This window comes from Gavialis gangeticus, unplaced genomic scaffold (genome assembly GCF_001723915.1).
Source record: "Gavialis gangeticus isolate Ggan-Ray unplaced genomic scaffold, GavGan_comp1, whole genome shotgun sequence".
NCBI lineage: Eukaryota > Metazoa > Chordata > Crocodylia > Gavialidae > Gavialis > Gavialis gangeticus.
In genome coordinates, this window is record NW_017729014.1 from 21,163,602 (window position 1) to 21,175,137 (window position 11,536).

The window sequence follows — 11,536 nt, forward strand, 5'->3', positions numbered from 1 at the left end:
GGGGGGGCATGGAAATTGAGGGTTGGTTCTGGCTTGAGGGTTTGGCCCCACAGGGCAAACAAAGGAAGCACCAATGCTTTGCACCAAGGCAGAAAAGTTATTGGGTTACTATATGCTCGATGCATTCATTTATTCATCTAAATAACTTCTTTGCAAGAGATCCTCCCTCTCCACAACAAACATCATCCCCGGGCAACTACACTGCACTCGGCTGGAAAGATTATCAGCCATAAAGATTCAGAATTTGGAAGCGACCTTGACCCAGCCAGATGCTGGACACTGGTATCAACCCCTGATGCTGAGATGAAAAGCAGCTATTTGTGCTTGCAGCTGGACTCTGCTGGGAGCTGGTGCAATGGTGGCGTGGCCTGCTCTATACCAGGGATAGCCCTGGTGTTTGCTACTGGTGGTGGGAGCCGGGACAAATCCCTGCCATTAGTGAACGTGAAGAAATTAAAGTGCTTCTCTCCGGTTCTTTGGGTAAACCTGATATCTTTTATCAGACCAACTGAAATAGTTGGAAAAATTACTCTTCCCCGGTATATTCTAAACTGAAAAGAGTTGTCTTCAGCGGCCAAGTCCCAAGCGGAGACCTCTCCACAGCTGATCTTTTTAGGAAGGGGTTGAGTCTCGGGTATGCAGTTCTAGGAGACTTTCTTCCATGCAGGAGGTGGGTGGGCAATTCTGGGAGCTGCCTCTTCCTCCAAAGACCAAAGCTGGTTTGCAATGGGGTATCGTCATTTAAAGACACAGGGCCGGGAGGCTCCAGGTCTCCCAGAGACAGGTTGCACACCAGGTTGGATTTTAAGATGCAACCACACATGTCTCTGGCCTGGCATACTCCAATGTGTTGTAAAGTACCCGAGGGGAATGGAGGGGACTGTCGCTGTCCCTGCAGAGACACACTAGCATCACCCTCCACTCGCTGCAAAGCCACTGGTTGAATGTCTCTCTGAAAGCTGAGAGGCTCCAGTTTCTAGGCATGAGCTGTGGGGTCAGAGGAACAGAATTATTTGCTTTGGTAACTGAGAGTTTCTTGTTACTTGATGCCCCATCGTGGGCTGGTTATAGGATTATCTCAGCATTACCCCTCAGCAGGAGGGAGCTTAGAACATGACCTGGTAATGTCAGGGTGAAGCTTCAAGCTCTGTTGCTGTACTGAGCCTTGCGGGATGGCAGCGACTGGCATGTGGTTGTAGGACCCTCTCCTATCCGTGAGACCTGGGAGACTGGTGGACAGCCCCGGGGCTTGAAACTCGCACCTGCCCCGTACCTTGAAATGATTCCGAATTGTTGCTATGGATCCGCCCCCCTTCAGACCACCTGGGCTCTTCAAGACATGGGACTGAAAATCTGCATTGCCAGATATCCTGCATTCACGTAGTTTAGGCTACAGGCTTTGCTCAGCTAAAATGAATGAAAGGTTATCTTCAGATGTCCTACAACAGGTTTCTTAGTGCCCCGTTTTATGAAAGGTGAGGGAGACAGACATCCTGGCAGGCTGATTAGCACTAATTAATCTATCCCTGTGCTGCTTAGATGACCCATGGTGCTGTGCCACAGTCTTTATGATTTAGGAACTAGCCCTTGAGCTTGCTACTGCCGAGCTCTATAAGTTTCCAATGGGGACCCGGCCCCCATTTTCCCCCATCTCAACAAGGGGGCCCTGCCCCTTGGGGGAGAAGAGTGCATTGAAGACTGCAAAGTGCTCAGATCCCGCAGCAGCATCTAAGGCAGAGAAACATCTGGACAGTAATCAGCTCAAGCAATTTGCAAAGAGGGGGAGATGCTCCCTGCCATGGCTCTATCTGAGCCAGCAAGCCCATCTCCTGGTGAGAGAGACCATCTCCTACATCTGACCCGCTGTACATCAGCTAGGTCTGCTCCTACATGCCTGGGTCCGAAAGGAAACTGAATCTGCCTCTGCCAGCATCACTCTGCTATGAGAACTTTGCCCTTGGGTTATTTTAGTGACACCAAGGAGGATGCAGCTATGCAGGGCATGTTGGGAGCTCTTGCATGTCAGACTTCCCAGGCGTAACTTGGGCTGACCATTAAGCTGCTTGCACGGTTGCAATGAAGAGCATTTTATAGCCTAGGCCAGGTGCAGCACAGGGTCCCTGCTCCCTACCCTGTGTGGTGAGTGGGTGAAGTGGTTCTGTGCCAGGTGGTTAAATGCAGCTCCTTGGTCCATGACCCCCTCCATTTGGGGCTGGATTTGGACTGGAGCAGAGATCTCTGCTCCCAGTGGGGTCGGCAACAATCAAAGTAGCTCAGCACCTCGGAGATTAATTCCTAATCAGGCCATATAGTCCAAGGGGCTGCTATCCTGATCCTGAACCTAGAGGCAAATTCCCCATGGAGGTCAAAAGGGTGAGGTTGGCCCAATGGTGATGGAAACATATACGCCCAGCAAGCTCCAAAAAGAACCTCCTGCAGGAGCGGGCAAAACATCTGCCAGGTTTTCTGTGCTGCTGCAGCACTGTTATCCTCGTCTGCCGGGACAGGTCCTTGGGGCATATATGAGTTCTGGGTTTGGGGGAAAAGAGGCTCAGTGTGGAGACACTCGAGGTGGTCTGCCTTCATCCAGGAGCTTGGTCCAGAGGTAGCTGTGCCGCTCACAAAGAGCAATGGGCTGGCTTTCCCCAGAGGGCTGATGTTCCAGTGGGCCACGGGTATTGGCACTCATAAGGGATGGGTCGGGTGAGGATGATCCTTCCTTGAGCAGGGGGTTGGACTAGATGTGATGTCCCAAGGACCCCTCCAGCCCTTCCACTCTCTGAGCACTCTGCAGTCTTCAGTACATTACTCAGCTCCCCTGGGAGTCTAGCACATCAAAGAGTCCTTCCAGCCTATGATTTGATGCGATTGCTGCTGTCAACTAATTGCAGCCCATCAGATGGTCTTGAAAAACAGCACTTGGGCTTGGCCAACCCAACTGGAGCAGACCTGGAGCCAGTGGAGGGGACTGGGCTGCTGAGCTCTTCATGGTGACTTCTCCAGACTGTCACCCTCACTTGATGCAGTGTGACAGTTTTCCATCTGGGGAGTGAAGTGGATCAGTCTGGTGTGATGCTCTTCCAACAGGAGGAGGAAAGGCAGAGGTGAAGGGAAGCATTTTTAATGGCGATGTCACCTGACAATCCAGGGTCAACTAGACATCCCGGGGCTCAGAAACATTCTGCCTTTTTCCACGGAAGAACAATGACCTGGTTGGGTCTCAAAGCATTTCCTCCTTTCCCCTTCCAATAAGCATCTTTTCAGCCTTACTGGGTGTGCCTACGTGTGCAATTAATACTATTTAGCTTTACTGTGCAGTAGACTACTGCACAGTAAGTGCCTGCATGTGTAGACAGTGACACTTTTTACTGCATAGTAGATTAGTCTACTGTGCAGTAAAGTGTAGACGTGGTCACTGAGGCTGAGTTTGAGCCAGCTGCTCTCTAGGCAGGGGCTGACCTGCCATAAAACATCTCCATCATAGTAACAGTGGTAACTGCATTGGTGCAGAATGAGTGATGCAGGGGTGTAACATCAGAGTCATGTTGTCGGTCGCTAATGAGTCTTCCCTGTGGAGGGGAATGGCTGGAGACACTGCAGTGCTATGCTGTCTTCCCCTGTTATATCCCCAGGGACACACTACACTGCAATGGACTCTGCGAGATGCCAAGAGGTCTGCTGAGATGTGGCCTCGCCAAATTTTGCCATCTGGCTGGGGGGCTTTTGAATATTTAGACCCCACAGACCTCCTCCATGCTTCCCTGGAGCCAAGACTCCTTTGCAGTAAAGTGAATGGCCAGCATCTGCCTGACAGCAAAGTGGATAGAGCTGGGTCCTTAATTTGGCTCTGAAACCACACCACTGAGCTTGTAGACTTGTGGGACAATGCAGATCCTGCTCCTACTGAGTCTTTGGCCATATTGTCTTTGACGACAGTGGAAGAAAGGATCGGGCCCATGTCATCCCATGGTATAAAGGACTTCGGTTTTTCTCCTGACTTGGACCAGGTCATGGGCTTCTGCCTTGGCCGCTTCTGCAGCTATGTCCCCTCTTCCTTCCTCTTGGTGTCATCTCCAGGTGGCTGCAAAGCGGAGGGTGTCTTGGGGGATGGAGAAAGCCAGGGACAACAGCCCAGACCCTGTGTCGGCTCATGCGGCTAACAGGTGCCAACATGCTTTGGCTGGGAATAGTGCTAGTGCAAATGAGTTCCTAGAAAGATTTCCTGCCCTGAGCCCTGGTAGGCCCCACTATTCAAAATACGCGTCTTTCACAGAAGCGTAGCTTGGGCCAGCTGCAATCCTAGATTCACCAGAGCAGCGGGCTATGCGGGCACGCGCAGGGGAGCCACCAAATGACTTGTAACAAGAGCTGGCAGATATATCTTTCATTGAGCATCCACTTGGCTGGATTAGTCGCAGGCGTGCCCACAGCCCTGTTGCGACCGCTTGCACTTTCCTGGGTAGGATCTTTCCCGGCAGCAGGGAATCCCCAACTGGGGAAATACAGTCACAGAGAAGTAATTGCAGATTCATCTGAATTAATATTTGCATGGAGCCTTATATTTAGCCCCTTGCTACATTAACCTCTGGGTCCCATCTTGCAGCAAGGACAAGCATATCTTTGAACTGCTTTAAAAGGGGAGGAGGATCCGCTTCTGTTAACAGCTGGCGATTCCTATCTGCTACATCAGCAAGGCCCTGGAACTATGCAAGTGAGCTAACTTGCGCTCGCTCTGAGCCCGAATGAAGTGGTTAAAGCGCTTTTTGCTACACTTGCATAGCTGCAGAATGAGGTGGGCATAGCAATTGCCTCGTAACAGCTCATGTTGTCATCTGTTGTTGATAGATTTGGTGCGTCTCTCTGTGCCCGATGGCACTGGGCAGACATCAGTTCCTAAAGGCTGGTTTCTAGATTGTTTGAAAGGTGCAGCTAGCAAAGAGTTGCCGGCACTTGAAACCTGGCACCAGCATGGGCCTCACGAAGGAGTCATGGTTTTGTCTGGCTTGAGGAAGGCATGGTTTCTGCACGCAGAGGTGAGCGGCTGATGAAAACTTTATCCTGAAGTGTGCATACTGTGTAGAAGAGATCCTGGAGTGCAGTGGCACCCTTCACATGGAGACCATTATGAATCGGCTTGCTTTTGCTTCCCGTTGCTGGTGCTACTACACTTCAGTGCCAACCCCCTGCCCCACAGAGCTTGCAGTTGAGTAGGCAGGATGGATAGGGGATGAGACAAAGGACTAAAATATGCAAGCAGGGTCACTGGTGGGAATGGTGACACTGGTTTGAGTGCTGAGATGGGAGAAGCTAGGCTGGACAGGCCAGTGGAGGAAGAAGGGGGTCCTTCTCCTTCCTTTCTGTGGTCCGAGGGAAGGCAGAGGAGGAGTGTGAGGATGTGCGTTACCCACACTGCAGTCCCAGCAGTGGCTGCGGTGCGGGGTAGATGGACCTGAGCTAGCTTGTAGACTGCTGCCTGTGTCTATTTAGCTTGTAAATACTAAAGAGTGCAACGGTGCTTGCATCCGGTCTCTGCTGCACTTGTACCAAGCCTCGCTCTGGTTGTGATTGGGCTCTATAGATGCTGCTGTAATCTTGGAAGTAGGCATTGCAATCCGTTGCAACCAGCGGACTGTTGTGTGTGGATTTTACAACATAGAAGTAAGGCCATTTCTTTTACCTTTAATCTCAATACATAGAAGCGGACACAACACATACTAGACAGGCGAAAGGAGAAGTGCTGTGTAAAGTGTTACTGATAAGCTTTGAAACTAGCTGAATCCGGTCAACAGAGGAACCTCGTCAACAGAGGAACCTTAAAAGCCATGCAAGGATTGTTTTTGTAAGATAAAATACATCTTGGCAAGAATATATAAAACATCTCAGTCATGAGAGCTAAACTTCGGTGTTCACGCGCACAGTGCCATTTGATTGGATAGAATAGTAATTTAGTTAATAGATGATTGGGTATTCTTATGAGCACGAGCTAATCACGAACTAATGCTGACGTACTAACAAGGTATAAAATAGTATTATAACTGGTAAGCAGAGTCCCTCTCTGGAGGCACCTCGCTGCAGCAAATAGACTCTACATCCGATTCTGGGTGTCTGCTCTGCGTGATCATTGCCCCAGCCTAGAGTGAACTGCACGTGGCTTTAAGAGTGTAATTCGTAACAGGACGCACCAATTTTAATCCATTTCTGGAGCAAACTCTTTAATAATGAGAGCAGAGCTCCATCTTCCATCCAGAGGGTCCGAGCTCAGCTATGTGGGCAGGCTCTATCTTTTCCAGCCTGTATGCAAATGTCCAGAAGGATGCATGATACTTGTCTAGGGTTTCAGGATCTGAGCTGCATGGGTGCCTCAGTTTGTTGGAATGGGGGGTGGTTGAATGCACATGCATAGAAGTAAAAAGCAGTGGACATTAAGGTTTCGTAGTGGAGTTTTTTCCCCAAACTGTTACAAATCCCTTTACATTAGGGAGTTGCTACTTTCTGAGTGCCTTTTCACCGGGGATCTTGAAATGTTTTGTGCAAAGGTGGGGCAGATGGAGAAATTGCTGGTCACAATATCATAGAAAATGAGGGTGGGAAGGGACCTCAGGAGGTCACATCTAGTCCAAAGCAGGGCCAGCCCCCAACTACATTATCCCAGGCAAAGCTTTGTTTAGCCCGGCCTTAAAAACCTCCAGGGTTTTTAAAATGGAAGTCAAAGTGACTTTCAAGGTTGCAGGCACACATGGAGATAGTAGGTGAGTGGGAAAGAGAACCCAGACCCCGCAATTGCTAGCTCCAGTTCTTTGCATGCACCGCTCCTCTCACGTAAGCAACAGAAAGCCATCAAAGCAATCATCATTTCCTATACTAATGAGCTAGAGTTTGGGATGATTTTTTAATGACAGGGAAGGACAATCCTGGTTACCCAGATCAGGGACCATCTGGAGAAGATGAGTGTGTTATTCTGCAGTACCCAGAAGCTGAAATAACCTCTGTGTTATTTCCCTTGCTAATAAGGGATCTGTGTTGGTGCAGAGGGGCTTCTTTTCTCAAGAGTCTTTTGACTGCCTCCCTTTCCTCCCTCCATTCCAGAGCGGCCCATGCCAATGCTGTGTCGTTCAGCGTGAAGCATACGGACGGGGTTCGCGTGGAGGTTGTTACAAATGACCAAACGGAGGAGATCCCAGCAAACGGAGCAAAGCGATGGCCTCTGGACAGGGGGACGACCCTGAGACTCAGCATGAGCAAAGCCAGCACAGAAGTCAACGATAACAAGGTAAAGGAAGGCTGGGGGCAGCACAGGGTATCCTGGGCGCTCCTTGGAAATGGGGCATGTTCAGAGGAACTGGAAATGTTAGGGAGGCTAGGAATAAGGGGATGCATCTTCATGAATAGCTACAAGCTGGTGTTGGTTCTCATTCCTTGATGGGAGTTTCTGACCCCATCGCTTATGGTTTGAGTTGGACAAGGGTTAGTCCTCCTGTGCACAAGAAGACACAGCAGCAATGGAAGAGTAGATCCAGAAGGATTTGGGAATTGAAAGTGTCCTGAGCACATCTACCCATGCCTAAGAGGAAGTTGGATGGTGCCCCTGGGCCTGTTCAGCCCTGAATTCACAGTGCTGGTTAAGGATGCTTGTGTAGGATTGCTCCATTCCCATGCGTCTGCCACCAGACTCAGAAGATCCAATCTGGTGTTGCCAACGTGACGTAAGTTTGGGCTCAATGGACAGCTTCTTTCTAGCTTAACTGCACTTTTGGTCAAGGTGCAGAGTTTGACTGGTACCTTCGGCTGCAGTTTATTAAATGCAGGTGCTAGAAACCTGTAGTCTGTGATCACAGTGAAGACTGCTGCGCTGAGGTCAAGGAAGAAAGACTCACAGCCCCTCATGGTTGCAAGTGGCCTCGTTTTTCTCTTTGCCTCCTGCTGTTTTGTAACTGGTACCAGGAGAAACCATGCAGGGAACACCAGATGCCGTGTTTATCTGTGCTAAGATGGCACCAATGCCAACAGGGCTATGTACCCAAAGTCTCTTGGTTGAAGATGCTGCGGGGTTACTGGTCAGCTGATCGTGGTGCATTTGAGGGCACTGGTGGGCTCCATCTGACATGCTCTTCAATGGGAATGCTCAGTGGCTAAGGTCAGTAATGCAGCATCCAGCACAAAAAAAGCCCAAGACCTGCACCCTGTCAGGTTGCCAACAAAGTTTGACGCTTCCTTAGAAGCTGTTGCAACTCTTGTTAGGATTTGCTGTTTCCCCCATATGCAAGGTTTGCAATACAGGGCGTGTGGGAGCAGTTTGCAAATAGGGGGCATAGTTAAGTGCAAGAGTGGAGCAGACAGAAGTGGCCTCAAGGGCAGTCCCTTGACCTCTTCTCGCCGTTGACATGCCGGACAGTGGGCTGCTCCTGGCATCTCCTCCATGCCCTTCCTCAAGCCTGCAGATCTCCCTGCCTCTGCTTGCCTTCCCTCTTTCAGAGGAAGGCCTGTTGCACCAAGAATTTGGGGTCTTCCACCTCTGCTCTGCAGTTCAGTGGCATCATTTGCCTCCTAGCGAAGTGCTGGAGAGAGGAGAGGGACAAGGCAAGAGCAAAGATAACATGGCCTGATATTGAGAGCTCTCCAGTGCAGGGATACAGGGCAACATGTTGGCACAGCTGCATGACAGACTTACTGCTCCTGGCCTCTGTGCTGTGCTGGTCAAGCTGCCTCCTAACCCAGAACTAACATAGCCATGTCTCTGAGGCACTGCAGGCCGGCTAAGAGGTACTCATGTGTGACGGTGCTAATTAGCCTGCTCAGGGCATCACAGGGACGCATCCTGGCTGCCTCTGGTTTAGCAGGCAGCTTGCCCTGAGCCGTGGTTCCTGCTTGAGGGCAGGGCTGCCTGGCACAGTAAGTTTACCATGCTGACCTGGTGACACCGGCCAGCATCCAAAGGCAGTCAGGTTGGCCCAAGATGGGGAAACAGAAGTAGTCAAGGCAGACAGGAAGCCAATGCATCCTGGAGAGGGACGTCTGAATTGGCAGCTAGCGCTGTGTCCCTGTTGGGTGTTACCGGCCACGCTCTGGTCCTCCTGGCATCTCTCTCAGGAGCCTGTGTTTTGTGTTTCCAGGTAAATGTTAACTACTATGATGAGAACGGAGAACACCCCGTAGACCACGCCGGCATCTTCCTGACAGGCATTGGTAAGTGCAAGCCCTGGTGGGCTCCACAGAATGGTTGCAGTTTTCCTCCCAGTCCAACAGCCAGCCCACCCCGTTTGTCTCGTGGCTCAGGCATGTAACGACAAGCCAGGAGACATGGCCTGGCCACATCTGTAGGCAAGTGTCTATGCTATGGTTTCACCGTCTCTAAATGCAGTTAATCCTGGAAGAGTCAGGGGAGGCTTTGATTCCTGGGGGAAGGTGCTATAGAAGGACGAAAGATGAATGCTGGAAAATTTGCTGAACTCTCAGCCTAGGGGCATGGCCTTGTGCTTGAGGTCCATAACTAGGACTGAGAGGGAGATCCATTCAACTTTCTCACCAGGAGGGTGGTGAAGCACTGGAACAGGCTCCCAGAGAGGTGGTGCAGTCTCCAACCTTGGAGGTTTTTAAGACCCAACTACACAAAGCCTTGGCTGGGATGATGTAGATGGGGCTGATCCTGCTTTGAGCAGGGGGTTGGACTAGATGTGACCTCCCAAGGTCCCTTCCAAGCCTTATTTTCTTTGATTGTTGGCTCTGCTATAGATTAATTCTGGGATCTTTGCAAGTCTCTTACAGGCCAGATTTTCAAAGCAGTATTATTTCCTTTTTGCAAACCAAAATAAGAGCCTGATTTTTCGGGATAGTGTGACAGCCAGTGGCCAGGGTTTCAAAATGGCCCAGCACCTAGCATGCAATCACCCAGCCTGCTGGGCTCTTGGGAAAACCCAGCATTTCACCTTTGGTGCTTGTGTAGTAAGTGGGATCCCTGAAAGATCTAGCTCCAGCGGTAGATGTTGAGCACCCCTGAAAACATCAGCCTTCAGTACTCTGCATCTCCGTTCTCATCTGTAAAATGGGGATCATTTTTTCTGCCACCCTTTTGCTTCTTTAGGCTGCAAGTTTCTCAGGGTAAGGATGGTCTCAGACTACGGCTCTGAATATATGAGTACAAGCCAGTGCTCAAGCCCCTAATTTGCATGGGGGTCTGCTGCTGTAACTTTACCACATTAAAGCTACGCAGGTAGGTTAAGGCTAGACCTGATATGTCCACATCTGCAACTGCATCTCTGATTGCATTCTAGATGTACCCTTGGTATGTAGAGCACCTAGCAAAATGGGGCCCCGGTCTCCACACTACTGAAATACAAGTCTTTGACCTTCTCTGCCTAGATTGATCTTGGTTATTGCTGTAAATGTACAAGGGCAAAGTGGTGTCTAATCTCTCTCATGGCCTCTTAAGTCCAGATAGTATCGGTGGAGTCTCTCCTGCCTTACCCTGATATAATGGAGCACAAAACGTTGGTGTCTGTTTTGTGCATAGCTGGTGCTGAGGAAACAGTGCTCATATGCCTTTGCCATCTCCAGCGGAGGCTCTGTTCCGTCAGGCTGGAGGCCTATTAGTGTTCGGAGGGGGGTTTTCTCCCCTCTCCTTGTAAAATTCACTTGATAGTAACTAACTATAGCCGGGCAGGCTGTTCCTACTGTTGCCTTAGCAGCAAAACAGCTTACAGGGGGACAGAAGTGTCTCACGTGATGTCTCAAAATGCATCAGGAAACCTGATATGCCACAGCCTTCCCTCTGGGCCCAGGCGACGGTGGAAGATGACTCCATGCGAACGTGGTGGGGAAGACGCAGGGAGTTTAGATGGCCCCGGGGGAGCACAGCTTGATGGGGGGCGCAAGGAACAGGCGGCTTTGTTGAGGAATCTGGTGCTGACATATGAGGCCCCCAGGGCAGAGTGTTACGGCCACTGACTTCTATACAAGGAAGCAGACGCTGAATATTTTGACTGAGCGCTGCACCAAGCCCATCATTGCATGGATTCATTTGACTCTGGATGGGGCGAGTGGCCTCCAGCTGTGAACTCCCAGAGCATGAGATAACTGCTGCTGCCCAGGATAATCATGCAGCAGCTTACCCCTCAGTGGATGCGGAGCAAGCTCACCCCTAGCTGATGCCGTGCTAACTTGCTTGTGTATTCATACCCAAAATCATTCCTACCATATGGTCTCAAAGGGCACTTGTACACGGTACGCGTTGTTTAGATGTGCGCCACGAAACTGCACCAAAACCCACCATTTTGTTAGGTTAGTCGCACCTGAAAATACATGTTGACGTCTTTTTATCACGGTAAATTAGACCACTGAAAGTGGCTAGTTCACGAGCGGTAGTCTGGTTTGTGAGCCAAGATGAGCTCTGTTCATTGTGATCGTGCCTACAAGACCCATCCCCACGAACGCCTGTTGTGCTAGCCACAGAGAAGAGTCTCTCCCCACCCTCTCTATAATCACCCTTCAGGTATTTGAAGACTGTTTTCAAATCCCTGTCTCCCCCCCCCCCCCCCCCCCC

At 50.4% G+C, this 11,536-nt stretch overlaps 1 protein-coding gene across 1 annotated transcript in view; it reads left to right on the forward strand.

The window, feature by feature from the left end:
* LOC109293569 (protein-arginine deiminase type-2-like) overlaps positions 1-11,536 on the forward strand; it is a gene marked incomplete at its 5' end in the record, with an annotated part of 56,465 nt that overhangs the window by 9,962 nt on the left and 34,967 nt on the right. The window contains 2 exons of the mRNA XM_019511574.1: positions 7,087-7,270; positions 9,111-9,183. Coding sequence (XP_019367119.1) covers positions 7,087-7,270; positions 9,111-9,183 — 257 coding nt within the window. The remainder of the gene's footprint in view (positions 1-7,086; positions 7,271-9,110; positions 9,184-11,536) is intronic.